This window comes from Sander vitreus, chromosome 24 (genome assembly GCF_031162955.1).
Source record: "Sander vitreus isolate 19-12246 chromosome 24, sanVit1, whole genome shotgun sequence".
Taxonomy (NCBI): Eukaryota; Metazoa; Chordata; class Actinopteri; order Perciformes; family Percidae; genus Sander; species Sander vitreus.
The window spans coordinates 2,878,145-2,897,857 of record NC_135878.1 but is presented as its reverse complement, the minus strand read 5'-3'; the positions used below and the strand labels follow the sequence as shown (position 1 = coordinate 2,897,857).

General features: G+C 40.0%; 1 protein-coding gene across 4 annotated transcripts in view; it reads right to left on the bottom strand.

Annotated features, from left to right (window-relative positions):
• LOC144512542 (sodium-driven chloride bicarbonate exchanger-like) overlaps positions 1-19,713 on the bottom strand; it is a 45,914-nt gene that overhangs the window by 12,478 nt on the left and 13,723 nt on the right. For 3 of the 4 annotated variants that reach the window (XM_078243298.1, XM_078243295.1, XM_078243297.1), the window contains exons 4-13: positions 15,261-15,342; positions 8,471-8,614; positions 8,193-8,334; positions 7,665-7,825; positions 6,856-7,044; positions 4,249-4,337; positions 3,733-3,890; positions 3,507-3,594; positions 2,345-2,491; positions 1,546-1,646 (exon numbers count right to left, since the gene is read on the bottom strand). In XM_078243298.1, coding sequence (XP_078099424.1) covers positions 1,546-1,646; positions 2,345-2,491; positions 3,507-3,594; positions 3,733-3,890; positions 4,249-4,337; positions 6,856-7,044; positions 7,665-7,825; positions 8,193-8,334; positions 8,471-8,614; positions 15,261-15,342 — 1,301 coding nt within the window. The remainder of the gene's footprint in view (positions 1-1,545; positions 1,647-2,344; positions 2,492-3,506; positions 3,595-3,732; positions 3,891-4,248; positions 4,338-6,855; positions 7,045-7,664; positions 7,826-8,192; positions 8,335-8,470; positions 8,615-15,260; positions 15,343-19,713) is intronic. The other variant, XM_078243296.1, reaches the window with a different exon arrangement.

The following is a 19,713-nucleotide window of genomic DNA, read 5'->3' as shown; positions in this document are numbered from 1 at the left end:
GTTATGCTTATTTCAGTCTGAGGCAGCAATGCCATGTCCCGGGAGGTGGTGGTGGTGGAGGGATTGGGGCATGGGGGGGAATTTGATAGCTGAGACTGAGCTTCCGGCCAATCTTAGCTGGGATAAGTGCCTGTACTGCAGCATACCACAGCTCAGCGGCAGCACATCACTCACTCTTCACCACCAACATGTACATCTAACACCCCTGCGCACTGCACTATCATTTCATTGTTCCAAGCTCAAGTTCAAAATGCTTGTCATTGGGTGATTTCTGGGTGATGACAGCATGAGGTTTTTTCATCTTGAATCCTATCTGTAAATCTTAATATTTGCCTTGTCAAATCATGCTGTCTCTTTGTGCCATACAATTATGTGAAAATTAAATTCTTGATGTCAAGGCTTTAGTCACATGTGTTTTTACCAAAGAGTTATTCACAAAAATAACTACAGGTCCATTTTGAGTTTTAACCCTTAAATGCCTAGGTGTACTCTCAAACATTAATACATACCCTGGGACTTCAGAGACCATTTAAAAGTTCCAATGCAAAAACATAAATATACTTCATTACACTTACTGTAAAAGTACCATAAGCTAAATATATCAAAAGTAAAAGTACTGGTTCTGCAGAAATGGTCCATGTGAGTGAGATATTATTATACATGACATTAAGATTGTTAATACAGACGCATCAATGGTGAAGCAGCATTTTACTGTTGTAGCTGTTCGAGGCGAAGCTGGTTTGATTTACTATATATACACAATTATGTAGTTTAGTCCAGTGGTTCCCAACCTCAAAGGTCTGGCCCATCCAAAGTGTCACAAGACAAATCTGGGGGGTCATGAGGTGATTAACTGGAGAGGAAATAAGAATAAAAAAGTTCTGATTCACAAATTTATATTCATTTTTTTGACTTTTCTCTAATGGTTTCTTTTAAATATTGGATAATGGGATCTCTTTGTGCCTCAAACAGTTAATTACATGAAACCATGTGTGCAGTTGAGAGCGAAATGTCTTGTGTGTTAACAACTCATAAGTCAAGTTTCCATCCAAAGGTAGAGCAGGTTGAATTTTCAGAAAATCTGTAAAAAAAAATTGCACGTAATCTGAATGTACCTAGTAACTTTAGCTATCAGATACATTTACATGTAGTGAAGTAGAAGTTTGAAGAAACATTCTATAAACATTCTAAGTAAAGCACAAGTACCTCAACAACTGTACGTAAGTACAGAACTTTAGTAAGTGCATGAGGCAAAGTCTAAATAATATAACAATGTTGGAATATTAAAGAATGTTACTGCATGTGTGGGATCGAGTGGTGGAGTATCTAAACTCTTAATAAATTAAAATGCAAACAAAAGGTCTTTGTGGAGTTGAAGTGTGAGGAATGATAATGGGCCAGTAGGGTAGTTGGCCTCTTCATAGAGCTAAATTTATATGTTGGGACTGTGAGGCAGCTAACAGGCGAAAGGAAGACCGGGACAAAGAAGAGCTTAGAGAGCTCATTGCTGTACAACAAATCACACTGTCTCTATGCAACACTTACTTCCCAGTGCGCTGGAGCTCAGGGCCACCGTGCCCTCCATGTTCCTCCGACTCTCCAAGATCTGTCACTCCGTTGGGAACAGGGGGAATCTTCCGCTTTTCCTGTGTCGTTAAGATCACTGTCAGTCAACTGTCTATTACTGGCCATCATTATAAGAACAACAACAGGCGTCAGCTGCACTGAGTCCGAGACATTTGTTGACACCAGATGCTACACCAACATATTTTTAACCAAGCTTAATAAATGCCAAATGATTGATGTCTTATGCATGAACATGCCAGTTTCATCAGCATAGCAATTTAATTGCACATTGGTATGTCAATAATTCACTACATTAGCCTAATGACAAAAAGAAAAACCAGACTTTTTAAACCATCTGCAGCAAGCTTTTGGTTATGTAACAACATTTCTCTCCAAAACAAGATGGTGGATTTTCAAAGTAGACGAAAATAACTAATGGGAGAAAACGTAACTAATGTTTTTGAGAGGATTGAGAGCAGAACCCTGGGGAGCAGCATCAAAGCACAGAGTACAACGCAGTTGAGACTAGAGGAGAACACAGATGTTAAAATATTTCTTAGCAGAGGGGGACTCACAACCACATTATGAAATAACGGTGATATATGAAGACATATTTTTAACTCTAAACAGTCCCTCAAACTGTTTAGTTTTGTGGTTGAGCTTTTTGAGTGGCATCAATGGAGAGGATTCTTTCAAAAAGTAACCAGTCATGCTGTTCACCTTGTTACGACCAACCAATAAATGCGTACAAAATGCTTTACTTTGATTAATGCTTTACCTGAGAGGGCACGTTTTTGGGAGGCTCTATTCTGATGGAAGGGTCCCACTCTCCAGGAGGTAAGACTGTCACCTGGTCCAGAAACTCATCGATGCCTGCCACCAGGTCATTCCTGTCTTTGGCCTTGTAAGCAACATCATGAAAAATCTGTGGAGCAGATGAAGGGAGTTATTTATTTATTTTTTTAAGTCTGCTTTCTGCTATTACGCTCAGTCACTGAGTACATTTCAATGGATTTACAGAAAGTCATATACCAGTGCCATAAAGGGTTTATTGGGCAGATGATTATTCCCATCCCCATAGATAACATGAACAACAAATGTGAAATAATCAGAACATCACACTGTATTTACTGGGATACAGAACATATTTCTTGCACACGGTGGCTGAAAAGCAAATCATGGTGATGGGTACAATTCAATCCCATGTGTGATGAAGTAGGCTCACATCCATACACTTCTGTTTTCATCATCCCAGAGGACTGCTGCCAACGTAAGAAAAAGGCAACATCTGGCTCTGATGACGGTCAATAACATTAGCTCATAGCTGCACTGTGGGAAATCCTGTCACTGTTTTTATGTCATACTCTGCTGATCCCCAAAGGCTTCTCCTGTTTTTTAACAGAGGTCAAAGGGCAGGTCAGTTATAGAAAAGCAACTCTAGAGCTGGTAGGTGGACTTTTGATTTACACAGGGATTTCTCTAATCCATAAAGTACCCTAATGCCATATATAACCTTAAAAAACAAACTAAAATAAAACGATTAAGCTACTCATTTATATGTATAGACAAATGAATTTGATAATGAAAGGGTCATTTCTCTCATCTGAATTTAGAGTTTTCTTCATTTCATTCTGGTACCAGCAGCTGCAAGTGAGAGTGTGCATTAGGTTATGGAGACGTTGAGCGCATTCCTGGTTATGTTATTTATTATTCATGACAGTTTGGCAGCGCTCCAAAAACTACTTTTTTAGTTTAATCAGCTATTAGCCTTCAAGTCTCAAGTAAGTCAAGTCTTACAGTCAGTCTCATGTTTGTGATGGTGCACATTCACATTGATGTGTTACTACTTTTACTAAGGATCTAAATGCTTCTTCCAACCCTGCAAGCATCATTACCACATCTTCAATTTGAACCTTGATAATGTTGTACTTAGGCCTCACCTCATCAGTCATCAGGGTAGCAATAGACCGGCCAATTTCATGATACTGTGGACCTTTTCCCAGAGGGCCGAGCAGGATGAAAAGAAACCTGTGCAACACAAAGGACAGGTTTGGGGAAAAGTCAAATCCATTATCAGCTCATCTATCCAGTCTTGATACGGAATACAAAGAGAAAGAGAAAGAGGCAGAGAAAAGCAGGGGGCTTTGCCAGCAGTTTGTGTATAACCTGGTGGTGATGGGAACCTCAGCCAGACCATTGAGCAGCACAGCAGGAGCCAGGCGAACGAAGGCCACCACAGGGCGGTCTAGGAATTCCAGCTCCCCTACCAGGACGTTAGATGCCTCAGCACCAGGAGGGATCTTCTTCATGAAGTGCAGGTCAATCTGTGAGGCAGAAAGAAACCACAACAGCACCGCATCTTTAGACAAAAGATTAGTATGAATGTTTTGTCCTGCTTTTATCAACAACAACAAAAAGGTAGACAGATTAAAAGTGGTTATTACAGCAAACAATCTGAATAAAAATCCAAAATACTGGCTGGATCGGACCCTGATGGTCCACACAACAAAAGAAAACAAGCTTTACTCCTGTTAAATTCCAGTCGGTTTCCCAGGGCAAGAGATTTATGGTGACCATTTCACACGTAACCCAACCTTAGTTAAATATACAGCACTAGTTATGTGTCCAGCTATCAGTGCCCGTAGATAAACAGCAGGATCCGTGGTGGGTCTGGTTGCTCACCTTGCTGAAGTCGACAGCACTGTTTTCTCGGCTGACGTCCTGTTTGCCTTCATTGTTAGCTGGCTGGGACTGAGGTGAGACCGTTTGGCCTGTCAGGCAGAGCAGGAAACCAACATGTCAATTTTCATGGAGACTCAGGCTATCACAATACTACTTTCCCACACAAAGACGAAGGTCCCCAGTGAGTGACTAGAGGGTACAGTTACATTCTCTGAAAAATATGATACAACAGTGGACCCTTTTGCAGTAGGTGCTGTACCTTTGATAAAAAAAAGGTTCAGCCCTAGTGACAAAAGATAATATTGTACCCTCTTTCAGAGTGTACCTGGTGAGTTAGCATAATATTAATCTGAAGAATGCTCAGTGGACATAGTGGTTTTAGGTAGACCTTAAGTGCAATCTTTCCAAATCAAGTGTAAACTAAATGAGGTACAATCTTTAACTTCCAGTTCAAATGTAAGTGTAATTAACAAATAGGTGATCATTTCAAATGTTTTTTTTTTTTTCGTTTTAGTTTTGCTGGAACAAAGTCAAAGATTGCTCCTTTTAAATTTAAATCTCAAGCAATTTGTGATGTGAATGCTTCAGCTGTTTGAGCAAATCACAGCTCTTGAAGGGAACGCTGAAAATGTGGCTTGCTCAGTTTCACCGATTCAGTCAAGGAATGATGCTACTACCACTAAAGCCATTATTTGACACTTAAGGAAATGCTCTTATACGCTCTCTTGCAGAGTTAGATGAGAAGATTGATACTATTCTCACAGCTGTCGGTTTAATATGAAGCTACAGTAAAGCCAGTGGTTGCTTAGGTTAGCTGATTGGAAACAGATAGCCTGGCTCTGTAGCAAAATCTTTCAACCAGCATTTCTAGAGCTCACCATTAGATAGAGCCAGACTAGCCATTACCCGCTGTTTCCGGTGTTTGTGATAAGCTTGGCTGCAGCTTCATATTTAGCGTAGAGACATGGCAATTACACTAAGCTTCTCATCTAACCCAAAATGTCGAAATATTGCCTCATAAGGATTAGTTTGGGAAGTGCATGTATTTACCTGCGGAGAGTTAGATGTACAAATCGATACCACTCAAAATGAAGCCAGTAGCTATTTAGCTTAGCATAAATTGTCCAGAACATAACCCCCCATTGTCAATCCCCAAATAGTCATTTTACACTTACCTTTCTATACAGATTAAATAAACTAGATATAACGTGTTAATTAGTGACCTTTTGAGGTGCTTGTAGGCAGATTTTATTACGGCAAGCTGTTTCCCCCTGTTACAAGTCTTTATGCTAAGCTAAGCCAATCAGCTTCACAACCATAAAGACATATGGTTGGCATAAATAACTCTGCAAAAAAGTGAAGAGCGTATTTCCAAAAACAATCTTTGAATAACGAACCCAAAGGCAACAAACTGAAGATTAGATTTTGTGTTATGACGTTACACCATGAGTTTAAAGCGAGGAGCTACCACCAGTAATGTTTTAAACTGTTATGAAGGTAGAACACGATTCACAAATCTACCGTTTTTAGTCATTAAACATGTTGACAATGACAAGAAGTGGAAAGCATTATCATGAAAACTGTTACACTGCACATTTTTTTTAATTATAAATAATTCTGCAGAATGACTAAGACTTTAAGACTTTGAAAGTACAAAACACTCCTGCATACTTAAAACCATCTACCTTTCTTTGTATTGCCTTACTTTCAATAGTTAAATATACAACAGCTGGAGGAGCATCACGACTGTGAGACTGTGCATAAAGATGCAGGAGTTTAAGAATGCAGAAGTTTTCTGTCTCTTCTTGACTGCACATAACCCATTTCAAACCTCTCATGATGATACTCTCCACTTTAATGTGCTCCTTTTTATTATATTACTACTACTACTACTACTACTACTATCTAGGCTTTTAGTGTTTAGCATCAGCTTAGGCGCTCTGGTTGCCTGTGCAGATTTCCTGCTCTGTTTCTTCATGTGCGATGGGACAGTAGCCTTGTGCAACTGCTTGAAGAACACTAAGGCGTTTGGTGTTGGTATTGCCAAAGGGCGTGTCTGGGTTCATGTAGCCACGGCTCCTGGAGGAGCTCAAAGGTGATGGAGGGGTGGACAGACATGACGCGCAACACACACACCGCGGCCATGCCACACAGGAAAAGGCTTTGCTGTGTGGAGTATTCTTGGGGAGTTCAGGCAAACACTTGTGGGACTTTATGGTTTGATAATAGAGGCCATTTACTGGTTAGGTGAAAGACACACGTGCACACGCACATGCAAAATACAGGAGACGAGAACAAACATACACAAACATGGAGAAACACAAACAAGAGGAGAAAATGAGATTACAAACAGCAGTAAAAAAGTAAGTCACAGATGGACACGCTTTGGGAAAAAAACATGCAAAGGATTACAACATTACATTAAAAAAATACTGTATATATTTACGTACAACATATATGATCACCATGGGAAAAGCAGAGAATATTACAGGGTGATAAAAAGACTGCAGGTGTGTGTGTGTGTGTGTGTGTGTGTGTGGGGGGGTGTGTGTGTGTGTGTGTGTGTGTGTGTGTGTGTGTGTGTGTGTGTTCAGACCATTTGCTCACCATTCTTGTCCATGGAATGAGGCTCAGACTGCTTCTTGCCAATATCAGCAAAGGAGCGTACAATAGGTATGCGGTTGGCCAGTTTCTTGTGGTTTTGGTGGTGGTGCTGTTTGAGCAGGGCCTCGCGGATCCTCCTCCTGGCATCCTGACCTACAGGGCCCGACAACTCGTGCTGATCCAGAACCATGTCTACAAAAGTAAAAGTACACACAAGGGAACGCACAAATGTAGGTTTCCACATTACTCTTTGAACAGTCCATTTTAAATTCACAAAAGCCGCTCCTGATGGTGTGTATCCCTGCGTGGCGGCCACCACTGCTAAGCTGATTATTCTGACAAAAAACGACCCACTGCTGCTGATTAAATCGCACCAAACCAGATCTCTTCAGCTGCACAGTTTTTCCTACAATCAGATAAACACTCTAATTCTACCCTCAAAAACTAAAACACAGTCAGCCTTGTTGACCCGGCCTCTGCTCCAAATCTTTGAAATGGTAACTTTAAGAATTTATATTCGTTAATAGTAACAGACATGGCAAGGCAAGTTTAATTTTATAATAAAAAAGCAATTGTTACAGAGGTGCAATACTAAATCAGGAGTCTTTTTTTAAATAAATGTGTTACATATGCACAATGTTAAAATATTTTGTTGTCTTCCATTATCTGAGCTTGTAAATGTTGAAAAGAAGAGGCCTGAGAATGGATCCTTGGAAAATTTTACATCATTTGTTTGCTCAGATGTGGCACAGTCATATATTAGTTTTAACCACTGAGCTACACAAGACATCAGGACATTTGTAAGTGTTCACCTGCGATCTCCTCCAGAGAGTTGGCCCTCATGTCCAGCATCACAGTGCCGTTCATGATGCAGCTGCGAAGCTCGAAAAGACTGTGTAGAGACAGAGTGGCTACGTAGGGTTTACTCCACCGCTCACCACCATCCTCAACATCCTCCTCAAACTTAAGCCACCTGCACACATTAAAAACACGTGACATGATACATTTGTATTTGACAGAAGTGCACTTTTTTTATCATTCCCCATCCCAACACAGCATTTTGGTTGTTGTAGAAAATTTCCCTCATTTACTTTTGACATCCTGCTCAATAAAGGACTTTTTTAACACGTGCTGTAAGTTGTTATGAAGGTAAACCGTGTGTGGTGTGAAATGAAATAAAGTGTGCACATCCTGATACAGTAGGTATGGCGCCATAACAACAGCCCTTTAAAAAAAGCTTGCAGTCAGACACAAACAGGATCAAACTCTCAGGTGCAACATAGAAAAAAAATGGCACAGCTGGCCAGACCCAGCCCATGTGGCCAACTGCAGCGTTGTACCTGGCTGTCTCTTTCCATTCGGCATCCTCACCCTCCCTGAGGCAGATTTCGTCCAGCTCGGTGAACAGGGCGTGGGGGATATGTTCCTCGTCGCCATCCTCTGTCCCCAACAGAAACTGCACCCTCTGAGCTGGAGTGTCTGCTGCAGCAAATGGGACAGGCGGAGGAGGAAAGCATGCAACAGGAAATATTTAGATCATGATGTCCACTGGTGAAACTGGTTTGAAATGTACACATAACTTGCTGGAGTTTGTTTCCATCCATTTTAAAAGACCTACTGTGTGAGGGGGATTCTCTTCCATCATCAGCTGTAGAGTCCCTCTCCTTGGACCTCTTCCTGTGTCTGTGTCCGTGGTGACGGTGACGTCGGTGCGATCTCCTGCCCAGAGGAACATGAACCCCAATGTAGAGCGTGCGGTGACCTGGAGACAACATGCAGCAGACCGCTTTAGATTCTTCCGTCTCTCTTTTTAACTCAAGACTAGTTTAATCTTTCCCACCTTTTTACAAGGTCTTTTTACAAGAACATATAATGAGACTGCGATTCTGAAAGGATATTATCCAATGTAAGCAAGCACAGGGCCAGTCTCTGATTTGTGTGCCTACGAGCGTGCATTCACAGGGTCAACATGAAGTTAATGCGAGCTGACTTTCTCCTCCTTTATTGCGGTCGAGCTGCCTTCCCACCAGCCCTCGGCTCAGTGGCCGGACACAGACAAGACTATTAGAAACCCTGTTCTCCTGCCGTATATAGAGGCGCCACAGTGTCCAGCATAATGTGACACTAAGGGCATTTTGATGCTTGAGCGCTACAATCTGGGGTCTATCAGAGGATATTAAATTGGTTCCCCATTTCATCTTAATCCTTTTTTTACCATGAAGAAAGCACAATGACAGATTACAAAAGGGATGACTGTTAATACATTAAGCGCGCTTCACTGCTATAGTACAGGCCATTCAATCACATTATACCAAGTTCCAAAACTAGATATTTATTAAACTGTAATCTATTCAAAGGCAAGGTGGTGGTGGTGATGTCCCCATTCTCTTTTTCCATCCAAGCTGCCATACTTTGATGGAGGTTGTTGTGACTAAATGTAGCTTGTAAGTAGTCTCCCAACTCCTGGAGTCCGTTTCAGGAAGGAGGTTCAACAAACTCTGAGTCTAACCCTGATGTCTGAGTTGATTTACCCTGAGATGGGAAACTCTGAGATTTCGGTTCCAGAACAGCTGATTTGAGTTGGTTCAATCAACTCCGAGTAGGTTCACGTGCGTGCACCACCACAATAAAAAGGCAGTATGAATGGAGCCATGATACTACGATTCACCATGGTAACAACCACAGGCGAACAGGTCGGCGGAAATATTCATGCACACATACAGCGGGTTTGAACATGTATTTCGTTAAAAAAAAGCAACACAGCAGCTGCTGCAAAAGAGAGAGAATTTGCCTGGGGAGAAAATTGCTGCAAGAGTAAAGGCATATATTCCAATATAGTGTATATCATATTTAATCATAAGTATAGCCTAATATTACTGGTGAAATGGTACTGAACCTATAATCTATTTCATTTAGGTGCAATACTGCAGGCGAAAAAGTCTACCTACTAAACTAATCTAGTCTAGGCCTACTAATCCCATTCTGAGGCTGCAGCATCATCATTAACAGAATCATAATTCATAATCTTTTATTTCAAAGGGTTTACATCATTCACCTGCAATACTGTGGAACTCCTTTTTAATGGCTCTTACTGGTTTGTGGCCAGGGAACACTACAAAAACATTTAAAACACGTTTCAGTGCTTCTGACGGCGCTTTGCTATACAGTGGCTTTACTAATATGATCCGCATCACCAATGTTGTAAAGAAAACTGCCATTTGAAAAATAATGTAATGCGACACAAAGAATCTGCTGGATGTAAGAGCATGTCCACGATGGGTGACGTTAGTGATGTGAGGACGATAAGGTTATGTAGGATACATAACTGATAGACTGGGAAGAAAAACGATACAGCTCAAATAGGTAGTTATCTGGAAATTAAAATGCATCTATAGTCTCAATATCATCTCCCGACGTATGTTTAACTCCCTGCAAAGTAATACAGCTTCTTCATCAACGGGATCGTCGACAAAAGGAAAAGTCATGTTCAGAACAAAACCATTTTATAGTCTGTCTAACATGGTGAATGAATGAATGAGGAAATGAAAGAGGGCTGTGTCAGAGGGAGGAGACTGAGAGAAACTCCCGACCAGGTTAGGTTCACAGGCTCAGTTACCATAGTAACTGACTCTGAGGTGAAGTTACCTCTCTTTCTGAAACAGAAAACCCAGTTTCCCTCATCTCAGGGTTAACAAACTCAGAGTTTTCACTAAACCTGCTTTCTGAAACGAGCCCCTGGGCATTTTTGAATATGTAGCTGTTTTTATTTATAGATCATTCTCCTAAAAAAAAGACACAAGAACTGATCATCAATCAAAGATAATAAAGTAAAAGACACAGCTCTTAAAGATAAATAAAGCATTATTTTATTGAGTGTAAAGTTTCGTTGTTCATTTAGATTTTTTTGTTAAACATTTTTATATAACAATTTATCAATTGTGTCCCGTTCACCTCTGAAACCAAACCTTAGCCCTTGAAACTATTATAGAAAAACATTGGGGAACCCTTTTTGCTGTCAAAGTTAAATCCTAGCTCAAGTTAAGTCATTTGTGCAGGTTCATAAATAAAGGAGCTTATTCTGTTTATTACTGTCAGACTGTGTACATTTTCTTTTAGTCTAAGGGGAGAATATCCCACATGGATACCTTAAATTGTTTTTGTTTGCTTGGAGACATGACTAATCACATCATAGCACACTAATCAGATTTAAGCAATGCACATAACATGAATCAGCTAAGAGCACACTGACATCACAGCATTTGAAAAGAGCAACTCACTCAATATCTTCCATCAATAGGAATCCAGGTTAAGTGAGGTCTCAGAGAACATTATGGGTAAACTAACTGTATGTCAAAATGTCAGTTTGAGAGTGTATTTTACTCTGTCGGAGCTTTTACCGATTCATCCAGAGAATTGCTGTTAGCATTGTGTAAATTATGCATATTTTCCACAATAAAAAGGCACATTCCTGCAGACATGAACAATAAGGTAGCTGAGGAAAACATAAGAACAATGCACTAAAGCTTTAAAGTTCATGAGTCAAGACTCATGAGCGGAGGACTTAAATAGCTCTCCTCCTCCAGGCCTGAACTAATGCTGATGTCATACATAATATGTCTCTCTCTTTCCTCTGTCAGCGGGATGTGCCGAGTTTCGGTGTTCCATATCCTTAAGTCTTTGTGTGTGTATTCATGTATGCACTGCTTTACATGGTCACAGAATACAGCGGTTCTGATTGGCTGGGGGTTGTGCATTATTTTCACACAACTGGCTTTGGCTATGCGGCTCTGACGTTGCAGCACAACCGCTGTTCTTAATTAATTCTCATAGTTGCAGTTACTGGGCTATGACTCCTCCTGCTTGTTGGGTTGTTAAGTCAAATGTATTACCATGTTGCCCACACAACATTTCTATTCAAATATCACACAATACTAATTTGTGGAACTGATTTCGTGGCTATGATAAAAGCTACTCTGACCCATGCAGCTAAGGAAAACAAATGTATGTACTTTGCCTCTATTTTCTACTTTACTTTTTGATAGGTCATTCAATATTATTTTTTTAAAGGATCTGTCTGGCAATATTCTACATGTTTTCAATGTCAACAAATCCTATGTAAAGACCAAAAACAACAATGTGTTAGTCCTTATTTCAATACTTTTTTTCTTCCCTTCCCTGTATGTGGCTCTCATCCCCAAGCTTATTGGTTGTTCCTAAAACAGCTGGCTACTATAGTTTTAAACAAGGGTTAATGAAACAGGAGGGAATGGTGTATTTGTTGGGGACTATTTTCAGCGGTGAATTAATCCACATTAGGTGCTCTAGTGAGTATTTGGAGCAGCAGGATGGAGTACAGTATGTGGGATTGAGTCAAAATAAACTACAGTGTGTGTGTGTGTGTGTGTGTGTGTGTGTGTGTGTGTGTGTGTGTGTGTGTGTGTGTGTGTGAGACGCCGGTATTGTCCCGCAAGGTCTCTCTCTGTTGCGGCCGCCAGTCACCTCTCTCTGTCACATCTGTTCAGTGACAGAGGTGCAGCAGCGAGCCGGCAGGCGCGTCATGCAGTGGGTGCGTCGTGTAGTACTGCAGACAGGGTCTGTGCGATGTGCAGGAGGAAAAGTAAGAAAGACAGTCTATCGCTTCTAACTTCTCTCTGTGTGATAATTTTACAGTAAATACAGCCGAACTGACAGAACAGCTGTTGTCTTTAACTTTTGAGTTTGGTGATTTTATTAGATGATGTCGCGGTTATATAATGCATGATTTCAGCAGTGGGAACCAAGCAAACGACCTGTTTTGAACAGGCACTGCACTAGTGGTAATAAAGGAACCTGTCACCCAATCAAATGTACTAAAGTAACTTAGAGGCTGGATAAAGCATGTTATGCTGTCTGCTTGTAACGCTATATTAAAGCTGAGTGAAATGATCAAACCAAAGACTCCATGTTTGCTTTCAAATAGAAATATTCTATATGCTATAAAGTATGCTATTGTTATATTGGACATTTTATATTCTATAATAAAGCTTTGGCTTCACAGACAATGAGACAACACTCGCAAATGTGATACTTTTTTTTTCATTGGATTTGTAAACAGTAAAAACAATATAAAATATCACCAGACTTATTATTTAAATCTCTTGCCGCCATGTCTTACTTAACTTAAATCATTCAAACTAACATGTAAACCAATCTAGGACTGGGTCTTTAAATCCCACTGGAAACAGGTGTCACGCTAACCTTTTTCTTTAACCCCAAATGTAAGTGTATGGCTGCGTTTCATTAGTTTTTCAACATGGGCGGTGCAGGAGCGGAGGAGTGAAATGGAACACACCTGCCCTTGTTCACTTTCAGCCCAAGTGCGTTTTATTATCCATCTTATTTTCTATTAATTTTTGCATTCTATCCCCGTTTTTATGTTCATTCTATGTCTGCTTATGTCATGCAATGTCCTTATTCCAATGGTCTATTTCTTGTATGAAAGGCGCAATGCAAATATTATTTATTAGAAGTATTATTACTGCTTTTTACACATCATAAATACCTGCAGACTCATTTCAATGAGGCTTGGTAATCAGCTGCATGAGTTTCAGATTTTGAAATTTGTGATCTATATCATGATTAATCATATTAATTTAACATCTTGCAAAATGAATAATAAAAATGAATAAATGTATCGTATTGGTATGGTTTTATTTCAGTTAGTCTAATAGCTAGTTTGATTTGCATTGAGAGATGATTTTATGGAAAGTACCCCATGCCAATCTCTAGGTATGGTGAAGGGGATGTGATCATGTGGGGACCAAGGGAACTTTATCAGGATGCATAGTATCCTGGATCCATGAAATAACTGGCCTTTAAAAATAAAACTATGCCTGCCTCTATGGGAATTTAACATAAAGGTGTACTTACTTATGCCCCCTATATTTTAAGGAAGAACATTTATTTATTTACGATACATTATTCATTCACAAAAAAAATTGGTGCCTTTGGATTTTTCCTAATTTTTTTAATTAAGGCATTAAGATCAATTTCCAAAAGATGATTTTCCTCTTTTTAGTCAACTTAAGCATGGGTGTTATTCACTTATGCTTAGCACTGTATGAGCGAGATAACTTCAGAGGCTCTCCAGCTCCTGCGTGGTGCTGACGCAGCATCAGCGTTACCACAGCATTAGACAGAGAGCTAGTCATTATGGCACCCATCATCCCAGGATGAGGGTCCTTGAGATAAAAGCCCCATCTCACCGGCAGTTTCAGAACAGTGACATATTTGCCGGCGGCCTCTGTGAACGTTGCCTGGCAACACAAATACTGAAAGGGGAACCAATTCTTTAGATGTATTGTTTTATTCTCTCCTTTCTCCCATACTAGACTTTTTTGACTTACATAACAATGCAGTGGTCTGGTTGGCAAAAAGAAAAAATGTTCCCGCTAATGATCAAGTTTTATACATCATCAATGATACATGTGTGAGCTTCAGCACTTTCCTGGAGTTATTTTCTAGAGAATTGTTATTGTCCCCACTTTCCCGCATCTGTCAAGAACACACAATGTGCACAAACTTAAAACGTGAAACTGCTGTTAACAAAAGGCTTTAAATTATCAATAGAGTTAACTATCTGTAATACTTATTTATTCCTCGTTGCTTATCCTTTCTGTCTGCATTTATGTTTAAATAATTGTCATCGACTACTACTTTTTCATCTTTTTTTCTCTAGTTTAAAAAAAAGAAATCTTTTTCTATGCATTTTTCTATTCATATAAGAATCCCCAACATCTGGATAAGTAGCCTAAACCCTGGACCATATGTTTTTCTTTAGTTTATGTTTTAGATTTGAGAGCAATTCTGGTTTTACTCAGCCAAGTTAAAAACTCAGTAAACCTGTTTTATGGAACAGGCTCTGCAATTCAGGATGCTGTGTACAGAAATTGGCATCCCTGTCTCCTTTTCGAGGGATGAAAAGCTGATGCAAACACGTGCAGAGAATAAAGCCCTCGTTCTTTGATGCTGCAGGACTTGCATCAAAACCTAATATCCATTTGTAATGATTTCGACAGGTGGAGGGCCAGGTTTTCTGCCTTCAGTAAGCTCTGCTGTGTTAGACAAGTTTACTGCTATCAAACTCTAAAACTCTCTATTGCTTGGCGGACAATATTTTTTGTAGCATCCCATCAATTAAGCTTGAAATCACACCTGACAAAATGGGCCCAACGATACAAAGAATAAAAGCTTTTTGTAAAAGAAAAAAGAAATGTATATGAATGTGTTTATTTGAAGGGGCACTCCATAATGTGTCACTTGCCAGTCCTAAGTGCAAAATCACCAGAGTGCCCATTTTCTGTCATCTTCTCCACTAAAATGTGTTTCAATAGTGTAATGCAAATGTTAATGATCACTCATGGTGTTACCTTCCAGTTCTTCCTTCTCAAAGTTGGTGTTGAGCATGGAGCGTGTGCCCCCACGGTCCACCACTGCCTCCTCATCAGTTCTCTGGAAGAAACACACGTAGATAAGGAGTATGAACAGTTTGCATGCAACACCAACATTTTAATAGTATACTCTGACTCAGATCCACACACACATTCAATAAGATATGAAGCGCACAAAAGTTAACATGAGTTGACACATGATACCAGTACACTTAATCAGTGTTAATAATTAATGTATAAAATCCATATTTCATCCAAATGCTACAAGTTGTTACGCAAGAGATCCCCACCCCTAGTCCAGTGGGAAGATGTGTCCAGAAATAACACGCACAGAGGAACGCCATCTTCCACCTTCTGTCACCATGGCCTCCAATCTTAATTTGTAAAAAAGCATCTGCCGAGTGCCAGATCACACCGTTTTTTGAGTCACGGTTTCTCACAAGAATGCATCATCGTTCGTAAGCCTTAAATCACGTAAATGTTCCACCACCCACACCTCTGGCAAGACAAATTATTTTTAAAACTAGAGCAACAGCATGCTAGATGCGTAGAGTGGAAAGAACAATGACTCGTGCTAATGGATGCAACATAGTGCATTTCAGATTACTCCATGCTATAAATAGCTCTGACCTTGTCAAATGAAAGAGGGACGGGTCTTTGTATGCTTACTGTTTTTAATATTTAATGAAAAACACTGGCTTATTATTCATGGCAGTTTTCAATTGTTGGAAACTTACACATCATCTGATCCTGGGACAGACCATGTAAAACGAAAATGTTCACACAAATACTGCTGCACAGCAAAATTGTCAGCTCTGATACTGTTTAAAATCACAACTGCGTGCCTGAGTGTCTGCACCAGTCGAGTTATTTTAGCTCTTTTGGTTGTTTTGAACAGATGCCCTCAAGCCACATCAGCTCAATGAGTGGACAACAATTCTTCAATCAACACACAACTCAAAATATGTGTCACTGTAAACCAACCCTTATCAACACCGAGGGTTTAGCAATAACATGAGGCTGCATGTGTCCAGTCATGATCATTTAAGCCAGTGGACAGTGATATTGACAATTTTAGCCTTTGTATAGAGAGATGGCATCCTGTGGTTGTTCCTATCAAATTCAAAACCTTGCTGCCCAGGGAGCTGCACGCCAACACCTCCGGGCCATGAACAGCAGGACAAAACGTTTTCCTCCATCGACTTCTGATGACCTCTCCTGACCGTCTCCCTCCAGTCTCCGTCTATGTGCGTGTATCATTTAGATCATTGTGCTCTCTGCCCTCTAGACTTCCCCATGAATTTGCTGCAGGTCCTGAGTGTGTCCTGCATTAGGTAATGGCAGTTATTTTTCACATTGTCTAAGTTGCCTTGTTGTTCTCAGCACACTAGCCACTGATGGTACCTTGCTGGTATTTATATGCCTCTTACCTGCTGTAGCTTTCTTACACGTCACATCACATCACTCTGTTACTTGTTTATCTGACCTACTGCCAATCAAAAGTCTACAGACTACCAACATGTAAAATAATAAATAAATCAACACATAATGTTACGATTTACATCATTTTGCACAGCAAAGCTCAAACAGAGTTGGCAGAACAATAAGCAAAACCAAAAAGTTTTGAACAGATCCACACTTAGACATCTCCCTTAAGTAAGCTTAAAAACGATTACAGTAACAGAGAGCCTGCCCAAGCCATGTGGTCTTGGGCCGGGCATTTACTTTGAATGTAGAAATCACTGATACTGATAAGTACAGTGCTGAACAGTGTGTTAGATTCCTTGTAAACTTGTAAACCCACTTTTTATTTTTTTTTTACACTGCAGCTTGCCTGTGTAGTCTGACAAGGATGTCCTTCCCTTCAGATGACATTATTAAGTACAGTAGGTCAAAAATGTCATTTTAATGGACCAGGTACAAAAACATGCTATTTGAAAGTAGGAAGGAAATGTCTGTTGGTAATAAAACATATACAAAATAATATTAACAAAAATCCAGCTAACTTAATGCATCATTTGCAATCAGCAGGGGTTATCTGGTGAATGCACATCAGATGCTTTTCTGATGAGGACGACCAAACTCAAATATTAAATATTTCAGACACAAGCTTAAATATACATACAGCAGTTTGTGGCTACGTACAATCAGTGACATCACCCCTGAAGTTATCCCCAATAATTATAACAATCAACATCCATTTTGAAAATGAAACTAGACTCATGAGCACTAGCATGCTCCCAGCTTCCTAGCATATTAGCTTTCAGCTCATCAGCTACAGCAGTTCACCAACTAGCCCTATAGCCCAGGAGCTGTGCCACTTTCTGGTGGGACAGAGCCCTACGAGGCATCGTTTTAAGTTCTTGCCATCAAAATGTACATAGATGATGTAGTTTTATTTCAACTTTTTTTCTAATGTTAAATTGTTTAAAATTAACTCAGCTGTGCCTTTGACTTGTTGATGATGTCTCTGGGTGGTGTTAGTATATTTAAGGCTGTATCTGGCCATTGTGGTAAACTTGTCTTTAAACGTGATCAAATAAAACCATCAGCATTTTTCACAACAACAACAACAAATACATCTAAAGAATGTAATTAACAGAACTGTAAATGTCCTGCTTTTTAAAAACTGAGGGCTACACTATACTGTGAATAACTACAGCATGTAATAACCAACACAGAGGCATGTGGTATACTGTATTCTGACAGGCTAAAGGTGCCCTAGCTGATGCTGACCATCAATCTCTGATCCTGGGAGATTAAGCAAGAAAACTGGCTGTACAACACTTTCACACTCAGATGCACACACGCCCATACACATGGGCAACCATGTGAGAAACAAACAAAAGCATGAAATGAGTGTGTGGACAGATGCTGAGAGCTGACATGATGGGCTTACTGTATAGAGGGACATTATCAGAGCAAGTACTCTCAGATATGCAAGCACACAGGCCTAGATGAGAATCCCTGTAGACAGACTTCCCTAGATTTCCCCTGAGGGCAATCTGAAATACTGTGACGTCTTAATGTGTTAATTTTGTCATTGTCCATGCCTCCGTATTCCAATTCACTCTGATCCAATAAGCCTGCCTACTGTGAGAGGAATCACAGACATAATCAGCACTCAAGACAGAGAGGGAATATCCCAATGTCAGGGTAGCCAAAATGACTAAATAAAGACCTATTATAAGACTTTTAAGACTAAATATACCCTATTAACTAATACATTTCTTATTTTTTGCCCTCATGGTGCAGCAAAGATGTGAGTCTTTGTGACTAGCCTGGAAGAGGAGCAGGGGTTTGGCCTGCAGGTCTCCAGGGAAACTCCGTCAGTCTCCGTTACACACTGTCTCCCTGTCCCCGACCCATGAAAACTACACACAGCTGGTATGCAATTCAAAGCCCCAGCATGAGTATCGCCAGATGGCAAGAGGATGAGGATTTTAAACCCACTGTTTATATTGCATACTGCATTATATTGAATAGCCCCGTTGTTCCAATACAACTTTAATTTATTTATAACTTCTCCCGGATTAGTTTGTATTTGAAGTTTCTCGAATAAGTTTCTAATGAAAGTCTGCGTAGGGAGGATGTCACAGTGGATGGATGTAAAGCCATAAGTTAACGTTGAATTATTTTAACCTAGGCACGCAAGTTAACTTGTGTAACGTACTTAACTTTTGTTATGTACGTACATGACTTTGCGTGCCTATTGTACTTAACTTACGTGTGTAACTAAAGTTACTTAACAAACTTACTTATTTTAAGCCAAATCGTGATCTTTTCCTAAACCTAACCAAGTAGTTTTGTTTCAATTCACAATGTTAACCATGTGTTAACCTGGGACCATAATCTGGGAGAAAATGCATTTCTCTCTAAACATAATTCAGAATGCAGTTTAGTTGTATAGGCACGTAATTTTTAAGCGACAGGGTTATATTGAATCAGACTAACTGTGTGTAACCTCCTGTCTATCTAATACATGTCTAACAAGTATAGCATCTCCCATGTCCACTATATCGTCCCTGCTTCTCCCTTACCCGTCACTGCACCACTGTACAGTATATGACAGGCAGACTGTAACATATCTAACTGACTTTTCCCCACTGCGGAAAAGAAACAGTGCAGCCACATTTCACTGTAAATAGTTAGAAACTTAAGATGTCAAGCTTGTGGTTAACTAATGCAGTGCAATGCAGTGATTAAACATTTGAGAAACCTGGTAATGCTAGCTGGGGTACTCCTAGAGTAAAGAGACCAGGATACTGTAGCAAGTAAACAGCATATCTAGGTTTCTGATCACTCTCTGCCATGCCTGCAGGTGCATCATAGATTCAAGTTAAGTAGTAGTTGATGTGATGATCAACATGCTAAAATAAATGAGAAGTTTGACTTTGGTAACACAGATCATACATAGTTTTGTCTCATAGCC